We start from the raw sequence: 14,348 nt of genomic DNA on the forward strand, positions 1-14,348 counted from the left end.
CCCAAAAGAAAACCAAAGGACACGGAGGAAGGAAGTGTTATTATGCATTGATAATTAGTTGTTGTTTCTTTGAGTTGGGGTTAAGGTCCAGAAGCAGGTATAAATAATTATTTCAGCCTTTTAGCTTCATTGACTCCCATCTCCCAAGCGGCCAGGCTGAATTTCTTTGTAGCCAGATTAACAGAAAGTAGAATGATACCCCAGGATTGGCTCTGGTAAGGATGAGTTTACTGCATAAGCATGTATATTCAATTATTTTAAAATGCATTTTAAAATTGCATGTAACTTCTTTTTTAAAACACATTCATAAAAAGTGGAGTATAGAATATGCATATGCAAAGATAAATAGACTGAATTAACACAACACAACATACAGTTTACTGTATGGTTACCTCACCTCTGACCTTTGCTCTAAAAAGGAGGGTGTTCTAATTCCTACAGGCAAAGCTCGCGTCTTGTCCACTGCTCATATTACATTTCTACACAATGGCCGTTTGAGTTAAATTACTATCAATTAGTAACTGTGTGGCGATGCTGCCGTCTACATGTTCTTCATTAGAAATCTGGGAAACTTTACAAGAAAAACCTTTCAAAAGACTTTAAACTACCAACGAGGGAAAAAACGTGTCTGCCTTCTTCCTTTATATAAGTATAGGGGCTATATATAGCTATAAGTGCATACGTGCATGTACACTAAAAACCGAAAAAACCAAGACGTGGTCTCGGATAAGCTACTTTGACAGTCCTGACAAAACTCCATCCAGCCCATTAAACAGATAACACAGCCTCTGCCTGTAGCAGAAATGCTGCAAACCATGGCCGACTGCACTCAGCATATAAATGCTATACATCCAATCCTAGATGACAAGCCAGCTCCCAGTGATGACACCCTGCCACTCTCTGCTACATCATGGTATATGGAGGAGCAGCACTGTGGCTCTGGCTCGCAAGCACAAACAAAGATCATTTCCTAAACAAAGATCTGGTTACGCAATCCTGCCTCGCTGGCCCCGTGTGACTTTGAGGCAGCGGTTGAAAGCAGCAGATTAGCACCCCGCTGGCCCCAGGCCACTTACTCCTTTAATGCTCCGGTTTGGCTCAATATGACCTGAGAATTATCCAGATCTCAGCAGCAGGCAATGACAGGCTATTAATAACTAGATGACTCAACAAATAAAAACATGCCCTTTATTAATAGAGATTAAAGAGGCAAATGCATTGTATTATAGTAAAGGGAAACAGGGGAGGAAAGAATCTCTTCATGTAAAACAAAGTTTCAAGCTAGCATATATGATGCGCAACAATTTAAGGAAGGAGTGTGATAGGGAGGGCTACTGAGCAGCTGAACTGTAAATCCCTGCATCAGGTACTCTTGTATGGTTTTGACCACCACACCATAGCATGCTGAACTCAACACAAACATGTGTAACTTACCTCCTGTCTTCATCAAAAAGTAACCAAGCTCTTCAGATTACTGCATCCAAACACTTATATTCAATCAAGGCGGTAAACAAACTGTGCCGATGCTAACTTAATTCTTCCTTGTTCCTATAATACAACACCCAACATAAACCACGCAATACTGTGTAGCAAATCCTTGTAACTGAGTTCTCGTGTCCAGACTCTTTTTTCTCCCCCCTTAAACCATCAGGGGAAGGCATCCAGGGAAAGACTTGTGACAAACAGTCAGGAGTGAAGTCTTAACACATGGTGCCTCAGTCCACACAGAATATGAGTTGAATTCGAAGACTGAGATTGTGCGGATGATTCTTGCGTAGGGTAGCAGGATTGTCTTCAAGGATTCGGTGTCTTGGGCCTCTCCATTTCTTCCATAAGCTAAACAACAAAGATTTCTCTCTTTCTCTCAGAGTATAAACTAAAAGATGAACCCCTTATGCAAAAAGAAAAACAAACGAAAGCAGCCACGAGTCAATGAGATGGAGTAGCTCATCAGAAAAAAAGAAAAGTCAGCACGGAGAAGAAAAATAAAAGGGCTCGAAATAAATTAGCCCAAATATGACGCCGCCGTGGCTGAACAGACAGAAGGTTGGCTCGACCTGTCTGCTCCTCAGGTTGGCTTTGTGAGCTCTGAGAAACACTGCTCTTAACAGTCCTCCCCACTCACATGCATGTCCATTGAAGAGAGCACTTCATGTGCATGGCGCTAACTCCTTCAGACCACTCCAACTCATGCTGCCCAAAGGCAAAGTGGCAAGCAAGGAAAGGAGGGGGAGTGAGGGCTGAGACTTGTATTTATATGAGTGTGTGAAGAGTGAGTCTTTGAGTGAATTAGTGTACGGCGGGTGGGGGGCAGTGTGTGCAAGTGAGCATGAGAAAGAGGTAAAAGGAGAAATGGGAGTAGGGGAGCGAGTGGGAGCAACTACATGTGTATAATATCTGTGTGTTCAAAGCACAGAAAGAGCATGTGCAGTGGGGTAGAAACGCATAAGTGTCAACGCCACACAGCTCCGCGGGAGAACCCGCATCAATGTGACAGCTACTGCACAAGTAATTTCTTCTATCTGACAATAATCAAACTAATTCACACACATACAGATGTGCAGTGGAAACGCAGCTCACGAAGACGGGACAGCAGCCAGGCAACAGGCTTTTATGCTAGCGTTTGCCTTCCAGTCAGTGCTTTTGTCTTAATGCTACTGTAGCTACCTGCATGAAAACACATCTACAAGCTCTGAAAAGTGGTGTGGAGCTTTTAAGAGTCCCATAAAAGGATCCGGTCCCAGACAGAGATGCGAAGCCAAAATCAGATTTTCATTCAACGTCACTGCTGAGGTTTGTCAGTTTGACCCATTTAAAATTGCAATGCATCTCGTTTTCACTGCACATGCTCATACACTGCCAAAGCATCGTCATTCAGCATAAAATTCTTCTGTCTGGTCTCAGACACAACCTGCTTTGCAAAGATATGCACAAGGTTTACTTTATGTAATTTATGTACATTCGTTTATGTTAATGTATAACCACTACCTTTGAGGAGGCTAAACCTTGTTAAGGACTCTGCAGGTCCAAAGCGATGTTCTGTGCCTTTGAGCCTAAAGATCATGAAGGATCACACCAATACTCTTGCAGCAAAGCTACTTCCTCTTTTTAAGAAACAGCAAATCACAGAACAGGAAAGCACTGACTGCGAAAAGGAAGAATAAAATATTTTCACCATAATTTGCTTAAAAATAACATCCAGTGACTGTTGATAATTAACAGAAAATATAGCTCCTCATCTATAACATTGCTCATGTATTTATATTGCAGCACAGCTGCCACTAGACAGAGGAGTGATAAGGGAAACGGGCCCATTTCTTTAACCTAAGCCATGTTAATCTGGAGTAAAACTGGTCACACCAGTTAACAAATTCATCTTGGCCCAGTCCCCAGAAATACCATAAGCTATGATTGTATACTCAGAGTATATATACTCTGAGTATACAAAAAAATGGTTAAAGTACACAAGCTTAAGTAGAAGATGAGGTCGTACTGGACGGGGCTCCCTGGGATCTGTTTGTTAGAAAGTATGTGAACCAACACACTGTGCTGAAATCCATATTAAAACTAAATATGAGCATGTGCTCTGATTCAGTATCAGATTTATCAGGGAAGAATACCCCTTTGTCCTTGATCTGTATAAACACTTAATTTGGTTCCAAGCTAGACTTTAGTTTCCTTAATTCAGTTAAGGAAACTAAAGTCTAAAGTCAGTCCTTTGTTCAGCTAGCTTTATTCCTCTTTTGATGATCTTCCCCCTCACAACAAGACAGCTTGAGATATAATACATAAAGGCTTGCTGAGGTATACTAGGCCTCTTTTAAAGAGCCAGAAAGGGTACAATTAAAAGCAGTCACGAGCTTGTCAGCCAAGAGACCACAGTTGTTTTAAAACTTGTTTTCCCTTTATTGTCTTTTGTGAATTCTTTTCATTTTCAATTTCGGGTCAAGTTTAGGCACTAAAAAGTACTTGGTTAGTTTACAGATTCAAAACAGGCTGCTCATGTTTCATCTCTGCTGGTCACGCTTAAAGACCCACCTGTAGCATGTGCTGTCGGAGCAGGGGTTGTGTACTCGTACGATGATGAAGACATGTTGAAAGTGGGAGCGAATAGTCTTGGGAGTGAAAGGGTGAGCTCCGGGCTCCTGGAACACTATGGTCACTATGTCGTTCCCAATGTGCCGCTTTCTCAGCAACTAGTCATTGAAAAACAAGGAATTTTTAGAGAGGCGTGACAACTGAATGTAAAAGTCATACAAAGGATTTGGTACGTTCCATTTACTGGCATTCAAAAAAAACACATTCTTTAAAATGAAACCTGATTCCTGAACGATAAGTCATAACATTCCTCTCTGATGTCTTTGTGGCGCAAATAAAAAGAAGTTTTTCATTTCCGAAAACACAACTCAGGACATACCACGAAATATGTACTCCCCATCTTTACCTGCTGTTTGTTGTTGGGCGTGTAAGGCAGCAGAGTAGACACATGGAACATGATCTCATAATCCTTGTATGAAGTGTACAGGGAGTGAGTGCCCGTGGAATCCGCTGCAGGAAAAATAGGAATACAGTGTTCAGACTCATTGTATCGCTACTGCCATTCATTTTTCTTTTCAGTGCTTTTTTTGTGCAAGACAGGATGCAATTTCACTGTAGCACAAACAGCTACACAATAGTCAGCTGTGGATCAATGTCAGCCTGTCAAAGCTAATGTTAATAAAGAGAACAATTAATTGTTTTACTCATGCATCCTGTAAGGGAAGCTCGTTACATTTTTCCCTGCCATTGCACAACAAAGGGCTAGAATTACTAAGCAGGGAAAAATAGGCCGAGACCACAATCGCAAAAAAAATAATAACCAAATATAGGAGCAGAGAGTTCAATGTGCAAATGTATGGAAGTTTAATTCATTTCCAGTGTTACAGCTGACCTGTCGGATTAATGTAAATAATGATTATTTACTATCACATTCTGATTAATCGAATGCTAACGTATTTATTGAAAATGTGCGCATCTATCTCATTTTTTTAAAAATTTGCTGTGTGAGGCTGCAGATCTTTATTAAAGTCACGTACAGCACAGCCACCTGTGGGCAACAGACAAAATCTGAATTGTGGCAAAATACAAAATGATATTGAGTGAAACCTGAGCGTCATTATTACAGCACACTTCTCACATCTGTCTGAGTCACAATGGTAGTTTCATTTTGACATATAGCATGTTATTTAATTGATCTGATAATAAAGAGAAGGTCGATTTGTGGCGTTTAAACACAGCTCTGTGTACACGTGCTGCTGGTTAAAGACCTGGAAACAGAGGATTCAAACCTGTCTGTATCAAATGTGTAAAAAAAAAAAGATTACTATATGCTCTAAGTCCACTTCTGCTCTGTTACATTAAAATAACAGTATAGGAAACCAGCAGTTTGTGTTTAGGCTGAGAACTCAGTGAAGAGGACAGAGGCCAAGCTTTAGCAATGCTAACCCCCACAGCTTTGAGCAATCCACCCATGGCAATTACATGTTAATTCTGATAACATCTCCCAATAAAATTCCAAATAAATCAATTCTCCTAGGAACAACTATCACAGCCATATCAGGCACAAAATAAGACATGCTTTTGTTTCAGCATTAAATAATGGCGCAATTTGCAGGAAATCACATGTATGATTCATTTAAATACACTCCTCCCCAAATTACGAGGTCTGAAAGAGGATTGTGTGTGATAAGCTCAGCTAAAATAACTCTGCCCATGCCTTTCAGTCAGAAACATCTTACGGCGTCTCTTTAGCAAATCCCAAAACAATTTTATTTGAAAGCCAAAAGTTTTGTACTATTGTAAACCAACAATAAATGTAGGGTAAATGATCTAGGGCCTCATTCATTCACCTAACGAATCTGTTTAGTCATGCCAGGCAACATAAAAGTCCTGATATAGTCACAACACCTAAGGTGTCATTTTATTGTCTAGTGCCAGCACTAATAGACTGTTGTAGCGGGCATGTTGGTCAGAAGGAACAGAAAGTGAGATAAAAGCGGAGAAGATAAAGGCAAGATAAAGGGCCAAAGTTCAAAAACTATAAAGTGTAATATGAAGAAGGGGAAATCCAAGTCACCATTCACATCATGTCTTACTTTCACTACCAAAACGAAACACTCTTATATGCAATCAGTTTCAGTGATCAGCGGGTTTAAAGATGTGACACAACTTAGTACTATTTACTGTGTGTGTCATCTATAAGTATGCTGGGGGAACTGTTACTTTTTGTGTCCAGCTGGGCTCTGTACTTGGTGAAGCCCCTGAGGCGAACCTTCTCCCCCAGCAGCTGGAGGAACTCTTCCAGGGCGGGACCGGCTACTTCGTTGTTGTACATTTCCTCCTCTGTGCTCTGCCCTGCTCGGCAGTACATCACTCCCACTTTTACCTGAAAACTCAGCTGGGAACAAGCAAAGACACAAACATGACAGTCAATTTATTTCTTTAATCTACTTCAGCAGTGAGCAGGTTGAATAAAAGAATTCCTATTCAGTTATTATAAACACACGTTGCAACACTTTAAACTTTCAATCCTTTGGAAAATTGTTTATTTTCCGCCTACCCCTTGTTCATCCAGTTTCATCAGCTGCTCAGTGACTTTGGGTGTGTTGAGAGCCAGTCTGAGGCAGGAGAGATCCAGCTCAGGCAGAAGATACTCCAGTACATCTTTAATGGGCAGACCTCGGCTGGTGCCATGCTTAGAGGTGGAAGGCACTGCATCTTCTAGTATAGAACCTCGAAGAGTTATCAGCTGGAAACACAGAGATGAAGAACAGGAGATTACAGTGAGGAGCGCGAGAACCAAAGGAATGCACCTCAGGAATTTTTAATGCGCTTTGAACTCTTGGAGATGAAACACAGTGATAACAAAACATGCCTGCCCTGACACATGGAAGGAAACACAGGCTCCTAAAGTCATAAAAGCCACAGATGCAACCAATAAAAACATAAAGAAAAAAACAGAAAAAACACAAAAAGCAAAAAAGGAAAAAGAGGAAGAAGAAGAGCTGGAAGAACCGGTCTGTGTACACAAAGTGTGCATTGTGCCGGGCTCTGGGACTGAGCTCAATCACTTGGCTATCATGAGCAGCTGGAACGGATGGAGACTTTCTCTCTCCTGCAAGCTTGAGGCTGTGCTGGGCTTGTTTTTACAATAGACCTGTGTTCCCCATGTCTAGAAGGTATGGTGGGGGTGTGCTTAGGTAATTCAGGCTAAAGTGTGGGGGTTTAATCACATGCACCTGTCCTGCCTCAGTCCACAACAAACAGCCCCAGGCAGATGCCTTTATCCACTGTCTGGGAATGCATGTCCATATAATCCCATAACGCAAAATTCAAAATCCAATATCCCAAGCCAAACACAGAAGACAGGGGAGCTAACACAACTACTAAATATGAGTCTATATTTACTGAAACAAAGACGTAAAGTTCTCCGCACAGCGGTTTTAGGTTGCTGACAGGCCTTGGAGGCTGGAGGATGAGCGCACTTCCTGAAGTTTCTTCACACATTGCTGATATTGTGAGACAGCTGAATAGCCCAGGGGTTGGTTGCATAACCAAAAAAAAAAAAAACAACCAAGGACTGAGACTTATTTTACCTTGAGCTGGTCTTCCTAATATGGGATGCATAGAGTTGTGGCAATAAACACACCTTCTATATGGTTATATAAGGTCTGTGGTGCATGTATGACACCCTAAATCCAAAGAAGCTTGCTTCACAGACAAGCAAAGTAATTTGTTTCCCAAACTGGTGAAATGCTGTGGGCATATTTTTCCACAGTAGACAGGAATAGCACGAAGTTACGCTGAGGTTCCATGCAGGACGGACACTATATCTGACCTCGCTGGTCCTGAAGATGACACGATAGTTATACTGCTGGCCATGCTCCTTGTCCTCCTCCAGCTTCTCTCTGCGCATGCTCACTGCCACTGGACCCAATGCCTCATCTAGCCCAAAGTAGTTCCAGTGATCTGAGGTAGAAGTAGTAGTACAATTAAAAACTGATCATGTATATTCAACAGCACTACTTCTTTAAACAATAAATCCATCTATATGCTATGACAGCTGTAATGAAAGCAGGTGAATGCATCTCACCCCTCAGGTAGAAGAACTTCCGATAGTAGTAAGCTCCCAGGTCCACGTGCTCCACAATGTATTGTTTGCCCTTTTCGCCGAGCGTGCTCGGGCCCTCCTTTGGTCCCTCAAGAACTGCTACTCCAGCATTGGTTAAGTGTGTGCTCACAGATGTTTCGTACAAGTTATTTTCCCCACTCAGGGTCCCTGAGCCACAGTTTCCAGCTCCGCCACCCACAAGCCCATGATACCCTGGCCCGTTAGCCCCCAGCTTGCGCCTCGCAATGCCATCGGCACCGATCTCATTGCGGAAGCAAGGGCAGCTTAGCAACATTTCGTTGCTTTGTTCATCTCCAGCATCCAGGCTAGGACTGTCCCTGGAATTGAGATCTTCCTGGCTTCCACTAGGAGAGCTATAAGGCAGGCTGTGGGTGGATGACAGAGTAGAGGTAGCAGAGGCCACGGCAGCGGCAGACGCTCCCGTGGTGGTGTTTTTCCTCTTGCCTGCAGTCTGTCGCAACTGAATAATTTCATTGAGGTCAAAAAGCATGCTCTGAACATCGTAGTGAGCGAACCCTTTCTGACACACCCAGGGCTTGAGAGGAGGGCCCGTGTCATCCGTTCGGCTGTCCTCCACATCAGACCCCGCTCTGGGGGAGTCGGACTCACCTCGCACGTTCCTAAGTTTACGGAATATAGACTCGCCTCCTGTTTCAGACTTTGTGCGTCTCTTTGGGGGCTTATCTCTGTCCTTCGCCTTAGGAGGATGACCGTCTGTGACATCCTCCTGAAGATCAAGAATCCCTTGCTTGGATGCAATATTCAGCATGTCCTCCAGTTTCTCTGGAGCAGGGCTACGTTGATCAACTTTGTCGCCTTGATAGCCCTTAAGCATTTCAAAGAAGCTGTCTCCAGCTACTCCATGTTGATCTATCGAGGAGGTGCTGCCATATTCACGGTGAAGAGGGGACAATTTGGCTCCCGATGATGGACCCCACTCCTCCCCACTGTCTCCACTGCCTTCCATCTCACCAACAGTCATGTCACTATTGCTGCGCTGGCGGATGCGTCTCTGCCGTGGGTTTCTATGTGCAGGACCTCTATAGTCTCCTGGAGCAAGGTAACGGGTGTCAGGGCTGTAATTGTTAGCCTGGGACTGGGCTCGATTCTTTAAAGTGTTGTGGATGTTACGCAGCATTGTTGAGTCCTGAGGGCTCATTATAGAGCCTAACTTTATGTGACTTTTTCCAGCTGAGGGCACAGCAGAGTTCTCAGGCTCCGTAGATGAATGCCACAGAGGCATCGTAACGTCTTTCCTTGGGGGCCAGTCGGCCACACGAGCCCGTACACCCATTTTAGGCACTCCTGTGCTCACAGTGGCGTGGATGTTGTCAGTGCGGCTTGAAACAGGAACCCCATTGGCCATACGCAGGTGGCGGGTGTAAAACTCATCACTGGCGGGGACCGAACCCCCAACGGTACGCTCCATGGGTGGGTGCTTCAGGCTGGTCATTACATAAGTGCCAAAGGCAAAAGGCACTCAGCAGGTGAGCATGGCTGCCTCTGGGATGGGACACTGCTCTCTGACCTCATGAGCCATTTGATTGTCTGGATTAAGAGGCAAATTCACCTCATCAGCGCTCAAGACGGCTTTATGCCTCCTTACATGTGTCGAGACTGCCACACGGCATTTTCCACACTCCAAACACCCGCTCCTGGAAACAAAAGAGAAATCAGTAAGTGCATAGAGTAATATTCTAAAGAGCCATAAATGAATACGCATGATGAGTCACAAGGCTTTTTCCTGTCATAAATAAGACTGGAAATAAAGGAAAACAAGCAGTGTAGCAGATATTATTTAGAGCATTCTTTATATTTATTAATTAACACCACCTCTGCAGTACATTTTATATTAGTGTAAAATGTCTACTCTCACGAATAGAGGGCATCCTTTCTTCCAACCTTTCCCCAAAAACCAAAAACAAAACACACAAGGACAGAAATCTGCAAATGCTTATTTTCTATAAAAAGCAGTATATATGTGGGATGCACGGACCTGACTGGAGAACAGAATGTGAATTCTTTTCTCTTTTTAAAAACCGGTGAAAATTCAACGGCACGTTCAATTTCAGATAAGGGAGCCTACTTTTCAAACCAATTCCAGCATAACCATTGTGGGGAAACACAGAGAGTCTGCCAAATTATAAAAAGAGGTTAACAGTGAGTGCATGTTTTTTTTTTTTTCCTTGAAAGTCGAAGCCATTTCCTTAATAAGATCATTTATGTAGATGGAACATGAGTGAGAGAACAATCTAAATATCTTCAGCTGGCAGACTTCTAGCTCACCCCTTCTCTGACATCTCCTCGAATGCCCCTTTAAATAGCCAAACATTAGTGATTTGTATTGCTTAGTCGCACTTGTCAGGATCAAATATGCCAAGCTGCACATCAAAAAGCAAAGTGGCCCTTTGAAAGTCATCTGAAAAGTGGGTGATGATCCTCTGCCTGACAAATCAGGCCAATTTGGCAGTGAGACACTGAGGGAGATTAAGGCTTTACTTTCGCTTGGCCCTGACTGGCTGTGGCTGTGATCACATTAGCCACCAGCAACGAGAGCACTGTGACGGTCCTATAGCACAGCCACCTTCACACTGCATCAAAACATCAGGAGCAGCTCAAAATCATGCAGTCCTTAGCAGAAAGAAGGCCCTCACCTTTGTCTAAACCATACAGAATTAAGGAAATGGAAGCTTTTCATCAAAGGCAACAAACTACAATGTATGTGAAAGTGGTGCACAGTATCACGTGACCGGCAACGTTGCCACAGTGGCACAGTTAAGTGAGAGATGGGCCAAATATTCCCTAGATGCTTTCCTCATATGTTTGATATATCAACATCGATTTATAAGTCATGCAAAGAGTGTAAGCACAAAATCTCAAAGCTCTGCAGATGATTCAGTTTTCAGAAAGCCTTAGGCAAATCAGCCAGAGTCAGCCTAGCTTCAGTACACAGAAGAGTGCTTTCTGACAACAAATCTTTAAGCCTGTGCATATTATGCAGCAGAGTGGGATTCTGCAGGCCCAATATTGTGCAAAAAACATGCAGCATTAAATCATGCAGTAGCAATTAAAGTCATAAATCCTGCTTGCAAAATGTAGCATGCGGAGGCTAATGTGCTTACAGGCTTTTGCACTGTTTTTGCACAAACAAACTGTGAGCTGAAACAAACATGAAGACGTTCAAATCAAACCCAGTATATCATTTTAATGGGTAGAGCTTACAAGCAAAAATGGCCTCGGATCACATCATTCGACCTTCATGTATCTTTTGAAATCTTCAGCGAGAGCATAATCAAGTAGGATGACAGGCCGTATCTCCAATATGATCTTCAGTCTGTCACACAAGGAGGGTGTCCTGCTTAGCTGAATGGACATCAATTGTTTGGGAATGGCAGTAGATTATGTGCCTGAAGCAAATTAATAAACACTCATTATTTATTTTAAAAAACTAATTCATGTCCTACTAAATCTCTCTTTCTCTCACGTTTATAGGAGTGAAAATAGTCAGAGAATGCAAGTTAAACCATGCGTCTAGTCCCAGAGCGTTGGGCCTCGTTCCCTTATGCCGCCGAGCGTCCACAGGGACAGAGAGATGAATTGAACTAACACACGACACACGTGCGCACACACATGTCCCAGAAAACAGGCCTCTAATCTCCTCGCTGACAGTTACGCAGACAGACGGCTGACTTCATGGTCCTGTCAGATTAAAAGAATAGCTGTAGCACTGAGACTTAGAGTCTTGTGTTGGCTGAGAGCGGGGAAAACTTTATAAGAAACAAAGATAAAACCTAACGATTCACAGGATAATGCCGTCTTGTTCTAAACCATCCTATCAGTCTTTTTCTATTTAAAAAAAAAAGAAAGAAGATTTTTCCACATCTCAGTGGGACGTGTCTAGACAGCTTCTGCATGCTGACCAAATTTGGTTAACTTCCTGTAATTGGGGCTCTAACCTCTGAGTGTAGACCATGTGACCCTACCTAGAGATGAGAAAAAGAGCAATAAAGAGGTGATGATTTTATGACATACCTCTCATGATCTACAATTTGTTGATTGTGTGCTTCTGGGGATGAGACAGAGTAATGAGTTTCTTGGAAGCCTCAGTGTGTGTAATTCAGCTCATACAGTGGGGCCTTCCAGACACCCATGAAATCAAAGGTGGAAGACAGACAGCAGTCAGTCAGCAGGAACGGTGAATCGTGCAGTGAATCACAAGCAAGGGTATGAGAATGTCCTGAGTCATCATCATTAAGGCACAGCTTGGCTTACTAGACTTATATTTAAAAAAAGACTCTGTCTCCTGAAGGGGAGTCCCATTTGCTGATGTTGATGAAAGAAAGGACAACATGCTGCAGTTGAAAGAGTCTTCCCCCTCGGGTCTCCCAACAGAGAGGGAATGAAGTTTCCCAGTACAACAGGCAAGTGTATCCAAAGCCGAGACAAAAGAGCCGAAGGATTGCCCTACAAGCTTGTAATTACTGCGTGCTTGAATGAGGCTAAGGGGCTGTTTGCCTGACACCATTGGCTTTCAAACAGGCACCCTACCATTTAGTCCATCGGCTCTCTCTGTGTACTAATCTTTCCCCGCTCTAAGGGTTGACAGGGCTGTTGGGCAACAGACACAAAGGTCCCTCTGTCCAAGCTTGGTCAAAAACTGGGGCCTCATTCCAGCACAGTGAAGTCTTTGAAAATTGCCTGGCACGGGAACCTCACTATAGCTGTGTGTATGCGGCCGCCAGGAAAAAACAGATGAATTAAATGCAAAGCGGAACTGGAGAGATAGAGATGGAGCAAATATCAAACCAGGATTTGGAAAGAAGGGAAACAGACTTATTTTTCTAAAAAAAAAAGAAAAGTAAAAGGCAAAAGAATAATGTCAAAAAAAGGGGGAAAAACTATCTGTATGAGATTCATAACAGGACCGATTAGCTGTTCTGTAATCCACTCACTCACAGCTGCAACACATATTAACTAGCAGATAACTGAGGGTTAGGGAGAAAAAGGGAAAGCTATCATGTCTGGGAAAGATGAATACACTATAAAAGAAGCCAAAAAGAAAAAAAGACAGAATACATGGGGAAGCCAAAACTCATCTACAACTGGCCACTATGTCATGCACCAGTCAGAAAGAGACTGATGTAATAATAGTCAAGCCAGACTCCTACACAGCATTTCTTTTCATGTAGGGCGTGTAAGTGAGTGAGGGGTGAACTGAGGTAGCCGCTGAACTTCCAGATGCACAGGACGTAGCAGAGCAACTTCACTAGTTCCTTCTCTCTGTTTGACTCTCCCTGTCTTTCTCTCTGCCCTTCCCCACCTCTCCCTGCTGCCTCCTCCTGTTCACAGATCTGGCTGAGAACCAGGCACGAACCTGCCCGTCCATCTGATTGAGCAAACCTGAGAACCTGACACCTTCAGGGGAAAACAAGGCAGGCATGCTGGCAGACAAACAACACTAGCATCATCCAACTGCGAGCAAAGATCCTGGAATTCCACCAATTTCAGTGGAGGAAGTGATGAACATCTGTGTGCATGGAGGGGAAGAAGTCGGGCATGTTTAGGCAATGCTGTCTGCCCAAGAGTTATAAAACACCTTTAAAAAAAAGAAAAAAAAAGCTTGTCTTCTATTCTTGCAGTTACCTTAGACTGAAAGCTTTGGTCTAGGTTGTACCCGCTCTGGGTGAAGTGGAGTGCCACACTGAGAACTGGGCCGATGTGTAGTTGGAGGACTTGAAAACCCAGTGGCAGTGTATCGACATTCATCACATCCATTGTCCTGTAGTGCGCCGTTGTGCTAACGCTCCTCTGCCTTAACGCTGGGCCCCCCTCGCTATCACTGCAGCACAGTTCAGTGAGTAATGGGCAGCGCTAACCGCTGGCAAAGTGAATTTCACTCACGGCCGTACACGAGACGACAGTTCTGGAGGAGAGCCAGAACACATTCATTGCCATTATCTCCAGCAGGGCGTCCTCGTTCCTTCCTCTCCTCTTATACAGAAAGCACTTCAGCAGGGTTTCACGTGGGAGACACAGCAGAATAAACAGACACTTGAAACACTTTACATAGTTTATAGTTAGCAACAGTAAACCCATTCCTATATCCAATTATCTGGGTGGGCCCCAAGTTCTGACAGTGAAAGCCTTTGTCCAACTCCTACAGTGACACTTTTTAAAA

The 14,348-nt window shown here is 43.4% G+C and overlaps 1 protein-coding gene across 1 annotated transcript in view; it reads right to left on the reverse strand.

Moving 5' to 3' along the window:
• Positions 1-14,348, reverse strand: part of LOC102198077 (signal-induced proliferation-associated 1-like protein 1) — a 37,288-nt gene that overhangs the window by 10,912 nt on the left and 12,028 nt on the right. The window contains exons 2-7 of the mRNA XM_005742744.1: positions 8,132-9,825; positions 7,877-8,007; positions 6,599-6,787; positions 6,262-6,436; positions 4,445-4,548; positions 4,039-4,196 (exon numbers count right to left, since the gene is read on the reverse strand). Of these exons, the coding sequence (XP_005742801.1) occupies positions 4,039-4,196; positions 4,445-4,548; positions 6,262-6,436; positions 6,599-6,787; positions 7,877-8,007; positions 8,132-9,623 (2,249 nt within the window). The 5' untranslated portion in view covers positions 9,624-9,825. The remainder of the gene's footprint in view (positions 1-4,038; positions 4,197-4,444; positions 4,549-6,261; positions 6,437-6,598; positions 6,788-7,876; positions 8,008-8,131; positions 9,826-14,348) is intronic.

This window comes from Pundamilia nyererei, unplaced genomic scaffold (assembly GCF_000239375.1).
Source record: "Pundamilia nyererei isolate P.nyererei 1_Seehausen unplaced genomic scaffold, PunNye1.0 scaffold00123, whole genome shotgun sequence".
In the NCBI taxonomy this organism is placed as follows: Eukaryota; Metazoa; Chordata; class Actinopteri; order Cichliformes; family Cichlidae; genus Pundamilia; species Pundamilia nyererei.